Source organism: Pleurodeles waltl, chromosome 3_1, assembly GCF_031143425.1.
Source record: "Pleurodeles waltl isolate 20211129_DDA chromosome 3_1, aPleWal1.hap1.20221129, whole genome shotgun sequence".
Taxonomy (NCBI): Eukaryota; Metazoa; Chordata; class Amphibia; order Caudata; family Salamandridae; genus Pleurodeles; species Pleurodeles waltl.
The window spans coordinates 1,611,036,042-1,611,055,504 of record NC_090440.1 but is presented as its reverse complement, the minus strand read 5'-3'; the positions used below and the strand labels follow the sequence as shown (position 1 = coordinate 1,611,055,504).

The 19,463-nt window shown below is 39.9% G+C and overlaps 1 protein-coding gene across 4 annotated transcripts in view; it reads left to right on the top strand.

Moving 5' to 3' along the window:
• Window positions 1-19,463, top strand: part of GALNT3 (polypeptide N-acetylgalactosaminyltransferase 3) — a 681,517-nt gene that overhangs the window by 394,412 nt on the left and 267,642 nt on the right. For all 4 annotated transcript variants that reach the window (XM_069225259.1, XM_069225260.1, XM_069225257.1 and 1 more), the window contains 2 exons: window positions 1,088-1,205; window positions 5,449-5,649. In XM_069225259.1, the coding sequence (XP_069081360.1) occupies window positions 1,088-1,205; window positions 5,449-5,649 (319 nt within the window). The remainder of the gene's footprint in view (window positions 1-1,087; window positions 1,206-5,448; window positions 5,650-19,463) is intronic.

Sequence of the window (19,463 nt, the reverse complement as noted above, 5' to 3'; positions counted from 1 at the left end):
TTTATAGTTGTTAGTTTGTTTTTCTATTGCGCTTTTCTATTGTAAAGGTTTTAATTAACTGTATACAATAAAGACATGAATTATATAATTTAGGTCACCATGTTTATGTTGCGGCCATCTCACATGAGGAAAATTCCCTTTTGTAATCGAAAGTTGGTTGCTCCTTATGTTACGGAGACTGCAGGCAGAATGCTTTTTTTTTTTCACGACTAAAAATGTATTGCTAATAAATGTAAACATTTACAAATGTAGTGGACTGATCAGAACTTGATGAACAGCTCATCGAGCTAATACCTGAAGAGGAACAGGCAAATAGCCAATAGCTGAAGTAGATAACCCATCGCCTCTTTCTGTATATTGTCCTGATTTGATCTCTGTTAGGCAACTAAAGCTGTCTGTAGCCATATCAAAGCACTAATGTCCACATTGATACCTGCGCCAAGAATTTAGTGAAGTCACTTACCTCTGTATAACAGACCTGACATTCATACCAGACTGTGATGCCCTGATCACTCCCACGCTGTACAAAAATGTTCTTGCTTTGCACTAAAATTAATGTACAGCTATCCTAAGAACCAAACTGACATCCCAAGCAAAATTCTAGTTCCAAGGTCCACCGGCCCAGAATGACTACACCAGAAGGCACCAGAGAGAACCAGATTGGACAAACTGAATGCCACTATGGTAAGAAAAAGCAACAGTGCAGCAGATTTTGTGATAGTCATTCAATATTTTTTCATTAAGCTCATAGTACCACTCTAGCACCAAATTACAGCAAAACGAAACAAAGGTTACCAGTCAATCTTTGTGAAGTGCCTTCTATTGCACAAAATGTGTTTCTCAATTTTTAGTCACGTTTGATTCCTTTGACTTAGAAATGAAATCTGTTTTTGTTAAAATCTACAAATTATTGCAGTAGATGATGGATGATATGGCAGTTGCATCTAATTCATAATTATGTGGAAAACTCTGCTGCCACAACATCGCACATAAGTCACAATTGCAGCTGTGTTATCGCTCTTTAAAATAAATTGTTCTTCTATTTGGTGTAAAACAACAAACCCTTCCAATGGTCTTTCTTTTGTAGATCACCAACATTTGCAGGAGGTCTTTTCTCAATTTCAAAAGAGTATTTTGAATTGTTGGGAAGTTACGATGAAGAAATGGAAATCTGGGGAGGAGAAAATATTGAAATGTCCTTCAGGGTAAGTTTATAGATATTATTTTCCATATACATTAAGACTTCAGGTACTTCATTAAAGATATAACATTCAATTTTGCATGTTGCTAACAAATAGTCCCATGAAATAAGCTTAATATGTAACAAGTGTGTAATGCGAAAATACAATTGTCAAATGTGTTATTGAAAACTTGTGGTAAGTTTAACATGGCATAGACAACACATTTTTGTATACTTTGGGGAATTTAGTCCTGGACTGATACATTATGCAAGGATACAGATGCATGAGTGAACGATTAAACAGAATTTAGGTGTGTTGTAGTTTGTCTCCGTCAAATAAAGCTTCCTATGGGTGTGTGTGTGTGTGTGTGTGTGTGTGTGTGTATATATATATATATATATATATATATAAAATATTATATTTCTAAAACATGAACTAAGCCAGAAGTCAGCAGAGTGCTGTAACGTGTCAAACATAAAGTGATAGGTGGGTGGCGGATGGTTAATGCACCTCTAAAAATCAAAGATATTGTTAATTGTGTAGCAGATCACAGGGCTTTCAAGTGGAAATCTTTTCCTGACTGGAATCTGTGAACCAATTACCTTAAGAATAAACATCAAATACCACTGCAGAGGTACAACAGTTGTTGATTTTAAAGGATAATCTTTTTTACATAATTGTACATATTTTGATTAGGAAAAGTAAATGGAGTCAAAGGATGTTCACTATATCACATAAACCTACAGTGTTTTTTTTAATCGCAAATGCTTTGGATCGTGAAACCTAAAGAGATATTTTGTTCTACATTTACATACACTACTCATCGAATCATTGAGTAATCCACAAAAACGGTGGTTACCATTACCAAGTTCTCTTGGAAAAAGCAGAAAGAATCCACAAAGTATGAAACACAATTGCTGGTTTGGCACATTGCTGCATCTGAAACATCAGAAATAATTTACTGTTACCGGTCAAGGCTGCATTTCTGTCCCTTGTTTCAATCCATGGACTGGGCCATCATCAAGACATATGCAGTCAATAATACTCCATGTTCCCAGGGACAATAATATAATCTTAAGTGTATATCTAAATGTGAAAAAGAAATCATTTGCGAAACTTTGCCTTTAAAAACAAGAGCATAACTCATTCGAGAGTCAGGGAACCATAAAACCGGTTGACGGCTAAAACTCCATACAAATGTGGGAAGAAACGCTTTATTGTTATTTATTAAATTTAAGAACCTGTTGTTAATTACTTGATTAACTATCCATGACATTGTTGATTTGTAAACAGCATCAATAGCATGACATACTTTCTGACCTTTGTTTTTGCTAATGTTTTTTCAATAGCAGTAATAAAATGTTGTGGCCGTCGTCACTTTCACTTCTTCCGAATCACTGAAAACTTTTGATAAATATTTGTGTTGTGCAGCATGACTGCAGTACCTATTGTGCCATCCACTACAGCAGATGGGTAAATGTGTCCCTCAGACCTCCCTTGTGCAGCCTGACTACTGCATTGTAAGACTTACAATGTGACATGTCAAAATAACCCTTTATGACAGGAGAAAACCTTTTTTTAAATATTAATAAGTCCCCCTTATGTAGACCTTTCAGTCCACAACTAGAGCATGCATGGTTTTTAAAAGTAGGATAGGTAGCAATTGACAGTTATGTACTTACGGAAAATAGCACCCAGGAACTATTTTCACTGTAAAAAATCTCTGGCTGGCCCGTAGAAGTTCAATTTAATGGTGAAGTTTGATATTTATTAAATATTAAGGAAAATAACTAGAAAAGTTATCTTTTCCCTGCCTGAAGCTTGTGGAGGCTAATTTGCAATAGCTCTCCAGCAGTAGTCTAGTGGGTGATTAGCCCTGCTGAGGTATGAAAACCGCTCCCACACTTAATTTAATTCAAAGGGATCTTCTCTGTCACAAGCAAATGTTAGGCGACACCTGGAACGGCCCGGTCTTTATTCTCCCAGTCAGGCAGACAACCAAATTAATTGGTGTCGGGGGAGGAGCTACTTCCAGAACTACTTTAAATTACCACAGGGGAAATGACTGCTTACTACCCTGGCCACACCTCTGGGAGCAAATACATGGGAAGGCTGGTTTACCCATTTTGGATTTTGAGCGTGAGGTGCACTGTAGGATTGTTTGCAGTTGGGTTAAAGAGAAACTGCTGCAAAAGTGTTTAAGGTAACCATGGGAACTTTTACTCCATTGTTTGGTTGGGGGGGCTAGAAATCACCCCTACCTGCTAGCTAGTGCCAGACACTAAGACCTGAGAAAGAATAGATGAGGACTGAACCTCCTCCTCTAACTAGGAACTAAAAGGAGTTCTGGAAGACTGGAATAGCTCTCCTGTACCCAGCACAAATAAGTGGACTACAATGCTCAGTTGGCTGACCTCGTGTGGCTACAAGGCCACAAAAAGCTGGAAGAGGCCTGAAGTTTCTACCTGAGCAGTACCAATTGGCCAGACCTGGATCCTGTTGTTGGTTTCTGCTCGAGTGAATCTTGGCCCCAAATGCTGTTCCTAAGGTCCTGGGACCTTTGGATAAGTCTACCTGGACTTCTCCTACTACCCAGAAAAACATGGGGCCTAGAAAACCCTTGGAATTCCAGGCATCTGGAGGAACAGGACAGACCAGCCTATCTGACAACAGTGTGACCTCGGTGGGCTAAGAAATCTGATATCTCACATGGAGCATCTCTGCAGGAGCAAATCCCATTTAACAGACACTTGGTGAGAAGGAATCCACCTCATCTAACTCAACGTTGGATACAACTGCAGCCTTGCTTTGCTGAAGGATTTGGAGCGCCAAGAAAGAGAAGGTAAACATTTAGACCGGGCCAAAAGTATCTGACTGGCAAGTGAACTTCCCTGGGCAAGAAACTAGAATTTCTTCTGCTCTGAGCTTTTTCCACCCAACCCAATGTCTTCAGGGGTACCTCATCCCAACATCTATCAGACTTTGTGAAGACTTCTCAGATACAGCTTGCTGCAGTGCCCCATTGAAGGATTTTGCCTTCCAGCAAAAAGTCTAAGTTGCAAGGTAAAACCTTTGACCAGGCCACTCCTGGTGGATATATCTGACCAGGACTCCCTCATGCCTAGGTCCCGATCTACTGCAGTCATTGACTACAATTGGCACTTTATGCTTTTTGGTGCTATTTTAACTTAAAACTTTAAAAAATCATATCTGGTTCCCCTTTTTCCATTTTTGTCATTTGGGTGTCGTTTTACTCAAGACATTTTTGCTCTTTTTTTCTAATTCAGTTCAGGATTTTTATTGTTTGGTGTATTGACCTTATTACTGTTTTGGTACAGCAACATGTTGCACAATGCCCTGCGTTAAGCCAGTCTGCTGTGTGCTGCAGGTATTAGGATGTTAAGCTCAGGTTACTTTAGTGATTTTGAGAATTCATCCTAAGAGAATTTGTGATTATTCCTTGGGGTGTCCTGTTTCCTACCCCAAATAATAATCCAATTTCTTAAGCTAGTGAAGGGAATAGAATACCGGGGCAACAGTTGCTGAAGATAAGTGAGCTAAATGAATATAAGGGAATTAACATATCTGAGAATTATTTGGTGACTACCTACAGTGGAATCTGAGAGCATTCGTAGATGCCAGGTTTCAATAGGTGACTTAGAAGGTGATACTTTCAGGTGCTACTGAGATGCAATACAACCACGAACTACAAAGCCAGGATCCGATCTGAACTATCCACCCAACTCATGCCAAAAATCAATTACTTCTATTTCCGATGCAATAAACACATGTTATAAATTAAGCAACAATGAGAAAACGGTTTTATTAATCGTATGCTGGTGTTCATATTACACTACGGGATGAATTAAGGCATTATAGTAACACTATAATTAATGACTTTCTTTCAGTGAACATTTAGATTGGATCATGTTACATACTTTAGGAATATGAAGGCATTCTTAAGTGTTTTCCTGCGGTTATAAACTATATTAATAATTGTATGTAATGTCTTTCTGCATAGGACGTTGTAAAATAAGTAGTATGCAGTATGTGTGGCTCACTTACGTATCAGTTTCAGACTACAGTTTCTTTTCTCTTTGCTCTCTTTTAGGCCTAAATTAAACTTCATGACTGTTTGGCAGGGTGGTGTTCTTAAAAGTATATGATATCGCTATATTTGCGCTATATTTTCATTCGATGATTGTTAGGAAATATTGTAAGAATTACAGGTTAAGCGTTATGTATTAAAGCTTTTTTTTATTACCAGGTATGGCAGTGTGGCGGTACTTTGGAGATCCTACCATGTTCTGTTGTGGGTCATGTTTTTCGCAGCAAGAGTCCACATACCTTTCCCAAGGGTACTCAAGTAATTGCTCGCAATGAGGTCCGCCTTGCTGAGGTCTGGATGGATGAATACAAACACATATTTTATCGGAGAAACAAAGAAGCTTTAAAGATTGTAAAAGAAGTAAGTAACACTTCATTTTTTATTTTGTTTTTGTCAACTTTTGCTGAAGAGCCTATTTAGGAACCAGACATCGAAGGAGGAGATGAAGCAAATACTGCATTTGAAATAATCGAGCACCATGTTGCTTAACCACATATGAAAGGAAAATGTTTGGAACTATTGATAGTAGTGTCACACTAAAGAAAGGTCATGGTTGAATTCTCACTCAAGGTGCTATTTTAACATCACAAATTTACCATTGTTCTTCATAATTGTTACTGGTTACTGAATAAAAAGCAGATCACACCTTTACATAGTCATCAAAGCAGCCGTCCATTAGCTGTATAGTTCAGAGTCTCTGTGAAGTTTAAGATTCTCTGTATTACATCCGTGAACTTTTAGGTTCTGTGCATTCACCCTCTGGACTAGTATATTGTACAGTGTATTCTTTCAGTAGTTCCTAGTCCTTCTTTTACTCTCTGCAAGACTTAATAATGTAAAAACTCAAATTTCATCACTAATCCCTGCTCATTCCTAACCACAACCACCAATATGAATTTCGTCTTCAGTTGATGCGATGGAAGGAGGTGGCAGAGGATGTGGGGATGAATGCCCACACCTCAGAGCCCATCATTAAATAAAATGTGCAGGAGAGGAGTATTGGGAGTGAAGGGACTGTAATTGTGCAGTTCATCACCTTCCAGTTGCGTATTTGCGTTCTTGTTGATGGCATTCAATGCCAGATTGGAGAGTGGGGCAATAAGCCAGTCTGCAGGCCCGCAGGTAGTGGGGTCTGAGGATGAGGTATGAGTGGGGAGTTTACTTTGAGCAGTCTCACCCTATCCTCTTCCTGATCATCATGTTTCTTTATTTGGTCAGGTATGGCATGATGGCATTTTAAACCCTGTCAGCCTCACATAACTACAACAGACAAATTGATGGGCAAAGGCATGGCACACAGCATTACATGATGTATTGCCTACTCCCCAATCCCGCTTTCAATGTAATTGTTGAAGTCAGATGGTTATATAATATTTGAAGACAACTAGAAGGGGTCTCTAAGCTCCAATCTCACCCCTTCTAAACTGAACAATCAAAATTAAGTTGATGTTGAATTGAGCACATCTGTGTTGTGCTGCACCCCCGCTGCACTGTTAAAGTCCATTGTAGTCCAGTTAAAGTATGGTGGGATACAACGCATATGAATTGCTGTCTCATTTCATCCTGTTCCTGTAAAGAGAAGTGGGACTAGGTAGAAGGGATGATAAAGAGGACCGTGACACAAGACTAAGGAGAGGTGGACCGACCCAGGTTACTTCTGTGCCAGGGGAGTGATGCATTAAATAGATGATGAGAGGGAGGTGCGAGGCACCACCTGAATAAGACCAGGAATAGAGACGTTCAAGTATCAGAGAGGCAAATGGCAAGACTGACAAGAGAGGGGACCCTTTGGATGATGGATGATGCATGAGTCATTAGAAAAGGGCACAAGATGAATGAGATAGATGTTGAAAAATGTGATAAATAAGAGAAGAAAAACAATACGTAAGATGGATAAGCAAGTTGAGATACAAAAAGGTTAAGCAAAAATAGAAGGATGAGAAAAAAGCTTAAGGAACACTGAATGAGAGATAGCGAAAACTGGATGAAAGGGGAATGAGGCACAAGCTTGATTACAGAGGGTAGTGAGACACGAGCTGCTTTAGGTAGCAAGGCACAAACTTGATGAGAAAATGGAGTGAGAATAAGACACAAAGTTGTGGGGGCAAACCCAGGAACAAGGTGAATGCGAGCACGGACTGGCACATAATTCATAAGAGGTTACCAAGGTACATAATAAGTAACTGATGGGAGCAAAGACATACTGTCGTCTGAGAGACAGAAGGGAGCACAAGAAGCATGACCGAGAACTAAGATGCATGATAGATAAGAGAAGCGATTGAGGTGCTCAGCATTCGAGAAATTTCACCAGGGCTGCAAAAGAGGGAGACTAATTCACAAATTGCATGATGAACATGGCATTCAAAAATTGGAGAATGAAGTACCCAGCTGATGAAAGTGGAGTGAGGAGCCAGCCAAATTAGAGGGGAGTGAAGCTAAGCAGTATGATCAAGGAGTTGAACTACAAAGTCTACCCACAAATGATATATAAATGATATAAGGGGACAAAAACTGGTTGAAAGTGAGATACAAAGAGGATGAGAGGAATACAAGGATTCATATGATTGCCTGAGGTACAAGGTAGGTGAGAGGGGGACCAGGGCTGATGCTGGATGAGAGAGGATACAGAGGAAAGCGTTGAACAGGGAAGAGGACTAATGCACATGTCAGAATCAGAGAATTGAGGCACCTGACTATTGAGTGAGTGAACAGAGGCAAGACAGCTGAGCATTGGGAGGTAAGCTAAATCTAATATGACAGAGAGCATGGAACAGTTCTGTGATGGCTGGGGTTTGCATGGTCTACAAAAGTCTTTAAAAAGATTTAGTGGCATATCGCTTTAGTGGATTACTTATGCTGAATTTGATTCAAGCATGGTCTAACCCAGGACCAATAAAAACTGTAAACTTTTTAACTGAAGCCAAAAAGACCAACATTCATGTTTGCATTTGCCTTACCTTAATGAAAGAGAGACAGCTGTTTACACAAATGCACCTTTGTTCATATAGACAAACTATGAGCCATCTTTAAAAGTGAATAATACCAGCCTGAACATATATCTTGTGAAATTCCTGTGTTTGGCTGAAAAGAAACTGGAAGGTTCCATATAAAGGCTCGTACTGACCGAGGTTGTTTTTATCCAATTTAAAATGCTGCTCGTTTTAGCCTTATCATATGTCACTTTTAACTTTTGTATATTCATACATGCATTTGTTTTTATTACCTTTGCTTGAAGTAGATACATTTGAATTTAATGGTATTCAAAAAATTACTGGTAGTAGTGTTGGTTAAGACCACAAGATCCTATGTATAACTTGTATCAATTAGGCCTGGGCGAAACTTGCGGAGTTACAAAAAAAAAACTCAGCGAGATTCCACAGAGTTCTGCGGAATGAGGCACACCGCTCTGATTTTAAGTGCAGGAAGCTTTTTCGGGGCTGTAAAATCAGGGTGAACAGCACCATGCAGTGCGCCGGAGGTAGCTGCTTCTTTCTGCCACTCGAGTAGATTTACTACTTGAGCGGCAGCTTTCTCAACGCAAACGGTCATGACCTGCCACAGCCACCCACTTTGGGAAATCTTACCGGGAGGTGTTTTAGAGCATGAGAACCATGCTAGAGGACGCAAATTCTTAACTTAACATTGGTGAGCCCTGCACGACAAAAATGAAATATTTTCAAGCAAACACCAAAAGCTTGTTATGCTTTTGTGCCTGTGAAACCATTGAACCTTTTTAAAAGCTACACCTGCTTTGTAGCCTTTTGCTTAGGAGACCAGGTGGCTCGCTCTTACTTTGTGATGCATTCCTGCTGAAGGAAGCCTCAGGAGAGGTGTGGTTTTCTGAAAAATTACTAACAATGTCCATGGCACTTGAGGTATTCAAACCAGCTAAACAGGAGCTTGTAGGTTTACCACCCACCAATGCAGCTGCTTGAAAATGTAGCATTTAGACATGTATTGTTTTGGTATGTTTACTCATGTTCCTAGTGTGAAAATTGGTGATCAAATACAGGATTCCCAAAGTAACACATCTGCATCACTTTCTGAAACAGACTGCCATCACTGTGTCTGATTTACACCAAAGCCCGTAAGATACAATTCAGCATTCATGGTATCAGCACACTCAGGAGATCCAGATCCATGGAATTCAACATACAGGACCAAATTACGCTCTGGCCTTCTTCCTGTGCTGCAGCTAGAAGCAAAATAGTACTTCATAAGCAAAGAAAGATCTAAACAATGCTCATTTTTGACCAGTCCTCTGAGTCAGGCGAAAGTGATGTACAGAATTAGAAAAAGTACAATTTCCTGTAGTTTTGCTATGGTATTTAATGGGGATAATTCTTGAACTCAACGGTTCATTATTACCAGGGATTCTACCTCAAATAAATGATAAATGTGATTGTAAATGAGACATTTTTAGGCTACCACATATGCTGCATTTTGACGGGCTAATAGCTGGTCGATATTCTACCCAGGAGGTTCATAGCTAGTACATTAGCCCAGCCTCATTTCGCTGTCAGCCCACATATCATTAGGCCTTTTTCCCATAACTGCATTCTGTGAAACGTCACAGAATTCTAATAAACCACTGGATTGTTCACGTGGCACACTAAATGTGCCTGTTATGGAAGACGTGCTACTGGATAAGACTGCTTTAGAATCATTCGCTTTCCTATTGAAAATGCTGAATATTTTATGAAAGTGAATGTTCCTTTCTGCTACAAATTCCTAGATTAAAGTGTCCCCAAAAACATTAATTTCTGTTTGTTTGTGTTACATATTTAAATTGTTCTGAGTCTATGAAAATTGTGTGCATGACAGTATTCATTGCTTTTTTTTTTTAAAGAAAAAAATCACCCTTATTGTACTGCCTGGTTTACAATGTTATTTTAATGTGTTCACTATTTAATGCAGTCATTTATAAGGTATTTAAAGCAGCATATATATTTAGAAATGTGAATATCATTTCCTCATATTTGACCCACAGAAATATTTTGATGTCAGTGCACATTCGTGCAGTTAACATGCAACTACTAACAAGAGGAAGTGGGGAAAAACTAAATAAAAAAAAGTAAATGTTCAAACAGCAACTCAGTCGGAGGGTCTCACTATCCACTGGAGCACTAATCGAGTAGTTGTAAATATGAAATTTGCCTGTAAATAGCTTGCTGCACTTCTAAAGTACCTATTCCCTTAGAGTTAAATGAAAGATTAAAAACACTTCAGTGTCCACCAAATGTGCTATTTTAAAATTGAGGGGGTGTTAGGTGACAGAAGGGGTTATTGAATTTAAGTAGGTGTCCCTCTCATCAACTCTTTATAGCCCATATCTTTAGTCCATGTAAAAATGTATTATGCCATAAAGGACTTAAAGCACTATACTTTTCTGGACATTTTAAAATCAGCCATATGTCCATTAAAACCTCAATTTTCATTAATGTCATCCTGCTTTGTTTGTAGAAATAGCTTAAAATTCAGCAGCTCCTAGTTCAACAAAATGGTGTTCAGGTAGGCCTCACTTTTGTCCTGAATATACAGTGTTAGCACTCCTACTCAGTGGAACACTCTGGAGTAAATTGACAGACTGCTGCAGTATGTTGGATTGACACATTTCACTCAGCATGACAGGCTTGTTTTGTGAAATTGATAGGGAATATATTGGTGAATTAGAGAAAGTGCCCTCATTCAGCTTTCTAGATCACTAACCATAAATTATATGGCAAAAATGAAACTCCTTGTGTACTGATTTTACTGCAGTCTCCTTCATAGTAGATAATGTCAGTTCTGCAGCTGTGTTTCCAGCAACATGGTGTCCAGGTCACTCTCACGTTTCTTCTGATTATAGAATGTTAGCACTGTGTTTGTTAATAATGTGGTGAAACTGTAGTAGAACACTGGAGAGTCGACTGACAGAGTACTGCTGTACTCCGCATGCCCGACTTTTCTTCTCACGTTGCTGATGAAGATATATTGTACATTTTTAGAAAGTGTACCCATTTTATCTTCTGGAGCGCCTTCCATAATTTAAATCATAAAATCATGGGGGGAAACGGATTTCTCCTAAACATGGGTTATCAAATCTCAGCAGGAGATGAACATTTTTGCACCATAAAATTACTTTAGAACTCCCAGCAATTACTTAACGTCATATGATACCACAGCAAATGATTTCTATTGCCTCTAAAATCTATTATTGCCATTTCTATATGCGCCTTTTAGTAAACCAGGCATTCTCATTAGCGCATTTTAATGGGACAGATCACCAAAATAAAATTCAGCAGGTGAGCTTCTTGTATCCTTCTACCAAAAAAGTTTCATGAAAAACATACCATCCACCCAACAATTTTGTTAATTTCACCCCAAGTGTTTAGGGTCTCTCTAGGTAGATATTGGCTAGGATGTGTGACTCTGGTCAGTAACTGCCTGGAAGTGCCTTCCTCTTTGAATTATGTTTCTTAAATATTACATAAGTTTGTGTGAAAACTATATGTAACACATACATTTAGTATAATTGGGCTCAGGACATTCATTAATCATTGTTTTAGTTAGGGTTACAGAATGATTCGGGTCTGTCTGAGAAATGCAGAACACTATTGAACAATTTTGTCATTAAAAATATTGACATTTCCATTATGCCTGGTGTGTATAAAGTAACATAAGTGTTGCGCCAGTACAAAATGTTGAATTTGTTGATAAAGACTTGTGCTATATAAATTCACAATAGGCAAAGGAGCTATAAATATTTTCGAACAACTTATGCAGTCACTAGGATAGTGCAGAGGCTCCTGGAGTTATACCAGAACGACCTACTTATCAATTCAGTAACAGCAAATGATTGTGTTGGAGAGGAGCAGCATGTAATGTTTGAAAGCAACTTTGAGAGATATCAAAGAAAGCAGTGTGGAGGAGAAGACAGTAAGGGACACAGAGATAAAGAATACCCAAGGAGTTAAAGAAAAGATTAGGTATAGTTAGGAGTATAAAGGATACAAGAAGTGTGATTTAACGTGTGGGACACAGATCCTCCTCGCTCTTCAAATTTCAAGGATATAGTCAATTACTGAAACACATGGCATTACATTTTATGAAAATCACTTTGAAAACACACTTGATTTTTTTTTTTTTTTTATAATCCAGTTTTATGGAAAAGACTCACAGGAGTCTTTTCACCCTGCCACTCTACTCTTTAACATTGTGAACATCTCAGTGTCACAGTACACAACATCGTGATGCATTTTAGCATGAAAGAAGCTGAATTGTTGTTTAAAACATATCATAACTTATATGTACTGCATTTTTCTACATGTAGACATATATTCACCCACCACAGAGTCAGTTTTGTGGTCAGCATGAAGCCTCAGGCTGTATTATACAATAAAACACAGTATTGACTTCCCTCAAGTCACTACTATCCCAATCACTCGGCGATTGCTATCCATAAATTATATCTATTTGTATACATATTTACATAATTTTATGCAGGTCATCACTTCTACCAAAACGTAAGGTGATAAACTCATTCTGATTCCATGAAGAACTTTACTGAAAGGGAGTAAGTTTCCATAAAGGTCAAGTCCTTCAAATTGCTCTAGATAGCCCTATACTGAAATGTTCCCATAAACTCCAACTTAAGCATTAACAAATTTGTCAGGAAAGCTCTGATCCATTAATAGTCCATTAGCTGTTTTAAGGCTTCTCAGACATCACCAAGGCGTCCAATGCTTTTCTGTGATCGTTTGTCTATGTAAAGGACCTCTGCAAGGGAATCAACCTCCTACAATTCAGAAATAACTGGAGACAGTTGTATTCACCCAAGAAGCCAAAATCATTCCAACCTCTACGAAAACTCCTTTTTTGGGTGAACACACTTTTAGAAAGAGACTTTGGTGTGTTTTCATTAGTCATTCTTTGTTGTTTAACAAGTGGGGATCAACAGGGTATGTATAGATTTGTTACTTTGAGAAAACCTAACATATATGACTCTGTTCTTATATCTAATGTTTGAGATAAGCATATTCCAGCAGGAGATCTGTATTACTTGTATCTGCAAATTTTGCTTACTTGTACCTTTTGATTGTTCACTGTTCAATTTGGGAATTCTGTGGTGAGACATATAGGAGAAATAATAAAATATATAGCAAGAAGCATTGGGGAGATGGGATTATTAGAGTTTGCCAAGAAAGTACAAGAGTGAAGAGAGAGTATGGTAACTATGACATTGCACTAAAAAGATATCAGAGAGCACACAAGAGGGGACAAGAAGGCAATTGTTATGTTGAGAGCGTAAAAATGACAAGGCTGTTGCACATCCCTTAATCTCCCACCACCTTAAAGGAAATCTTACAGGCACTGTTTGTATACTGCTGTTCCTCTCTGTACTTGAGCATTTTCCTTTGTAGTCTAATTTTTCACCTTTTCCGTTTTGTGGTTGAAATGTGTTTATTAGCATGTTCAGTTCTGCAGTGGAGCACTATACAGCCTGGAAATTTCAACATCCATACCTTGCATACTCCTGATACAAATAACAGAACCTTAGTTTCTTTCACAATCATCTCAGTTTCTACTCCCTAAACTATGCTTACACTAATGTTGGATCGTTCACAGATTCATATGCTTGTCGAAGTAGGAGTTCCATGGTACCATTAGAAAGCAGTGCACTGATAAAGATAACCTGGAAAGGCCATAAGACCTTCAGTTCAGTACCATATCTTTGTCATAAAAAATACTAAACTTTAAGCTTAAACCAATCAGGTTGCATCACCCTCTAGAACACATGTGTTAGGCAGTCTTCACTGAGCTCTGCTCAGTTCAACTATTTCCAGTGCTACCTGAGTGTTATTTCTATTTATCTTATTTTACTAATTACTAGCTGCTTCAGATCGGACTCTACAGTGTCAGAGCAAGTAAATAAAGGTATTTTTAGACCCTGTGGGACCTGTGGCAAGAAACGGCTTAATTCAGAAGATCGGCACAAAGATAGCATTTACTGCCTTTATCCATCCAACAAAGTGAAGGATTGCAAGGTATGTTGTACCTTTTCTTCTAACACCCTGAAGGACAGAGAGGGGAAGTTACCATTCTGGCTTCAAAAGCTTAAAGCAATGAAGGGCCCTGTTTTTGAGGACGTCAGTGAGGATTCTTCATTATCCTCCAGTAAAGTTCAAAAAAGGGAGAGGGAGAGATCAGAAGTTAATTCTCCTCATGAGCCTCCTAGCAAATTTATTAAAAATACCCACCATGCGACATACAAGGAGCAGAGTCCTTTAGAAAAATATCATAACGAACATAGCCCCCCTAAAAGACATTTCAAAATGCATAAATGACACATTTTCTCTTCAGAAAAGCCTGAAAAATCAAGGTCTGAGCCACCTACAGCTCCACTTAAGATTTTTTACAAATTCCTAAAAACGTTGTTGTCACCGTCGAAGGAGAAATCATTGAGGAGCCCATCACCATCGATGAAGAAATCATCTTTTACACCGTCAACAACCAAAGCAACTACAGCAGCTTCTCCAACATCAACCATGATGACGGTGACAGCAGTGACTGTGATCGGATCATTGTCGATGATGAACACATCATTGACGATACAGACTATGGCGCCCATCACGCTGGTGGTCAAACTAATCTCTGTGTCTTTGACGCGGGCAACACCATTGACAACAAAATTAATCCCAGCGGCAGTGCAGGTGAAACCACCGTCAGCGGCGTCAACGAGGGAAAGCTTCAAGAAATACCAAATTCGATGGGAAAAACTAAGTACCTAATGCCAGAACATATTTCACCCAGCAAAGTATCACCCTTTCCACCCAGTAACCTGCTGGATGAGAATGATTTAGAGGATGATGGTCCTTTTGGGGTCGAATGCAGTCCATCAGAACAGCATGTTAAATACCAGCAGGACGATGACGAAGAGGAAGATCGGCTACTATCACAAAGAATATTTTCTCCCTCAACAAGAGGTTTTACATTACCAGGAACAATTTCAGCCATATCAACAGCAGTATTAGGAGAACGTGGCATGGTAGCAAGATAATTGGTTTCAGATTTACAACTGATTCTGGCGGACTACCGCAAACATTTTCCTCCTACACCAACTTCACTCAGGCAGGTGATTCCATCTCCAAAGACTCCTCCAGTGCAACTCTCTGCTCCACAAACCCCAATTTTACCATCAGCCACCTCCATAAGACATACCCTGCAGTTTACAACTGTGCCTCTGCATGATGCCTCATCTTCAGATGATAAAAGTGAAGAAGGGGAACGTTATGACGTTCACACTGAGTGGGATGATTACCTTATACCTTATGATTGATTCACCCTCCTTAAGACTTAAGAGATTTCCAAAATCTTCTTGAGAGAGCAGCAAAGAAAATTAATCTTCCCATAACAACAAAGCAAACTGATTTCTTATATGACTTTACAGAACCCTTCAGGAAGAGCATCTGAGCTGAAAAACCCAATCACATTGCAGTATTGCTAAGCTTGGACAAATGATATAAAGCCCCTTAAGATTCTCCTTCCTCCCTCATCGGGTATCCAAAACCTGACTTTGTGATCACACGAGCAGCTCAGTGAGATTCCAAAAATCCACCTGTACCAATCCTAGCTAGCCCTGATTAGGAAGGTAGGAATCGTGACAACATTGGCAAATGTTTTTCATCAGTGTCAGCCCAGTGCAAGCGGCAAACTCTTTGGCAGTGCTGGGAAGATATGGCTGCCAAATGTGGTTGGATATTGCACCATTTCTTGACTGCCTTCCCAATGACGATAGAGGTGAGGGCAAAAAGATCCTACAGGAGGGAGAGCACGCCTCCTCCGAAATCATTGACTGCGCCATAGACATTGTAAGCACAGGATTTTGACAACTGGCAGACTCAGCAATCATACAGAGCCAGGCCTGGAAGAACACTTCTTCAGACCTGAGGTGCAAAGTAAAATCCTGGTCCTCATTGTGGCAATGAAGCCCTCTTTGTGAAATACATCTATGATTCTCTTCAAGCAAAAAAAACAGACACAAATGCTGCAGAGTCATTGGATACACTGCAGTGTCGGAAAATACCTTTTCGTGGCACACACGGTAGAGGGCAATTTTCCTACAGAGGAGGATACCAACAATACAGGTACCCATCGTGCCCAGCTCGGTGACACAGTTTTGTTCGCAATACCCCCTCAGGTAGCCTACACTAGGCTCATCCAGAAAAGAAAGTTTGGTCGACAAGGAAAAGACACATGTCGTCAACAATTACATACTACAGGCACCAGCTACACCCCCATCTCCTGTGACATGTCTTGGATGCAAAATATCCAATCACTTACACAAATGGAAGAAAATAACAACAGATCAATGGGTGTTGGATCTCATTCATTTCAGACAAATGCTGGAATTCATTCAAAAACAACCATCTTCTCAGGTTAGAAGTCCAGGCCATGCAATGAAAAAAAGGCAATAGAATGAGTTCCTGGAAGCCAGAAGGGAAGAGGGTTTTTTTCACTGTTTCTTCTTAGTCTGGAAGAAGTCAGGGGAATGGAGGTCTATCCTGGATCTGAGAAAGCTAAATTACTATCTCCAAAATAAACATTCCACATGGTGACACTTTAGGATATCCTATAGCTTCTAAACCAGAGAGATTATATGACATTGGATCTCCAGGATGCATATTTCCATGTTCTGATACACCCACAACATCAAAAAATTCTAAGATTCACAATAGCCGGCAGCCATTTTCAGTTCAAAGTCCTCCCATTTTGCCTAAAACTGCCCCTTCCATTTTCAAAGTTCTTGGCACCAGTAGTGGCTTTCTTAAGACAGGAAAAAAAACACCAAGTCTTTCCGTACCTCGAAGACTGGCTGCTCAAGGCACCTTTCCATTAGGCTGCGCACAGGTCATCCAACACCAGCAGACACCTCTTCAACAAACTGGGTCTTATGCTGAATCCACAAAAAGCAGTTCTCCAGCCATTCAGGAGGATAACATTCTTAGAGGCTTCCCTGGATACAGTCCTCAAAAAAGCATACCCAACATCAGAAAGACAGACAAGGTTGCTGTTTTGGTGCAACTAGTACAAAGAAAAAAGTCACTTTCTCTTCACCTCTACACATCCCGGCTAAGAATGATGTCCTTTTAAATTCCCTTGGTGCTGTTCTGCTGCCTGCAAATGCGACAGTTGCAAGAGGAGTTGGACAGGCAGTGGAGTCAACAAAAGGCTCTTTTGATGATATTGTCCATGTCACCCTGGGGATGATCACAAACTATGTCCTGATGGACTCAAGAGGCAAATCTCTCCATAGGCCTGATAATCATACCACGAACGTAACTGTTGGTCAACACCTCAAACGCCTCATTAGAGGGTTGGGGAGCTCCTCTGCGGGACCTGCAAGTCGGCGGCAAGCGGGAACTATCTCAGCTGGTTCTTCACATCAGTCTTCTAGAACTCAATGCAGTACATCTAGCTTTGCAAGCCTTCCTGCTCAAGGTATGAAACTCTGCAGTGCTTATCTGCACAGACAACACCACGACAATGCACAATATCAACAAATAAGGTGGCACAAGTTCTCAAGTGCTATCCTAAGAAGCGCAAAGAATTTGGGAATAGTCAGTCTGTCATCAAGTGAATCTGAAGGCAGAACATGTCCTGATGAAGCAAAACGACTTAGCAGACACTGTGAGTAGGATAAAAAGTGTTTGCCATAAGTGGAAAATACATCAGGACATCCTGGAGGAAATTTTCAGTCAATGGGGCAGACCGAATTTAGACATGTTCGCAATATCCCAGAACCACAAATGCTGGCATCCACAACCAGGGTCATGGGGAAATGCGTTTTCAGTCACATGGTCCAGAACCTTTGCCTACACTTTTCCTCTACTTCCTCTTCTCCCAAGAGTTCTTATGAAAATGAAAGCGGAGGCCTGCAGGATCATTCTCATAGCTCTGAGCTGGCCGCGGATGCATCGGTTCACAGAGTTACTTCTTCTCTCTGAGAGACAGCACGTCCAACTGCAACCAGTTTCGCCTCTACTGAAAATGAGCCAGGGTCAAGTACTACATTTGGATGGCAAATCCTTGTCAGCCTGGCTCCCTAATTTAACAAATTTGTGCATGTGAACATCCCAGGAGAATGCAGGGATATCTTACCCAGAGCTTGTGATAGTACTTAGGGCCTGATTTAGAGTTTGGCAGACGGCTTACTCCATCACAAGCATGATAGATATCCTGTCTGCTATATATTACGTTCATCATAAGCTATTATGGGATCATAATACAGCGGACAGGATATCCGTTACATTTGTGATGGAGTAAACCCCTCCCCAAACTCTAAATCAGGTCCTTAGTCTTAAATGAAAGTGGTTTTGCATCTGGTGTTAGCGGTCAAACGTACACTTAATGTCATCTGCATTGGAAGAATTCAATTTTTATCTCCTATATCTTGCAAGATCAGGTCTCGCTCATGCTTCCATTAAAGTTTACCTAGCAGCCATATCCCACTTCAGATCAGCAACATAACCATATTTATGGTCTAGCAGACTCATCAAACAATTTCTCAGTGGTACTACACTGAAGGTCTTATGGCTGTTCAAGGCTATCTTTATGAGTGCACTGCTTTCTGAAGGTACTGTCTGACTTCCACTTCGATGACAGGGAATGATTCAAGCTTGTGAATCTGTGAAAGATTCCAATACTGGAGAACTACAGTTACTTAACTTATTTTCTTACGAGGTCCTCCAACATTCCCCTTATTTGGCCACATCTGCGTTCTGACTCTTTTCCACTTCTATCTATTTTCCCCACTGGTAAGGTGTTCTTCCTCTGTGATGTTTCTTGGTACCACACACTAAGCCTTTCTGAGAAACTCTTAACCCCCCTGAGGTTTGAAAATTCTTTTTTTGCAATGGCATGTATGCACCAGACCCTACCACCTATGGTTTTAAAACATCTTTGTTGTTCTTGTCTCTGATGGTGGCTCTGTACTACTGAGGGAGTGAATTAACCAGACACACTAATGCACTGCGTAACTTTGGACAGTCGGTAACTTTGGCTCCCATGATGCACTTCTGTGGATTAACTGAGTGGGACCATAACCTAGTAATGTACAGTGAGTCTGCTGCTACCTGTGATTACTGGACAATCTTGGCTCACTGGGGTCACCTGTCCATCTCCTCCGAAAATAA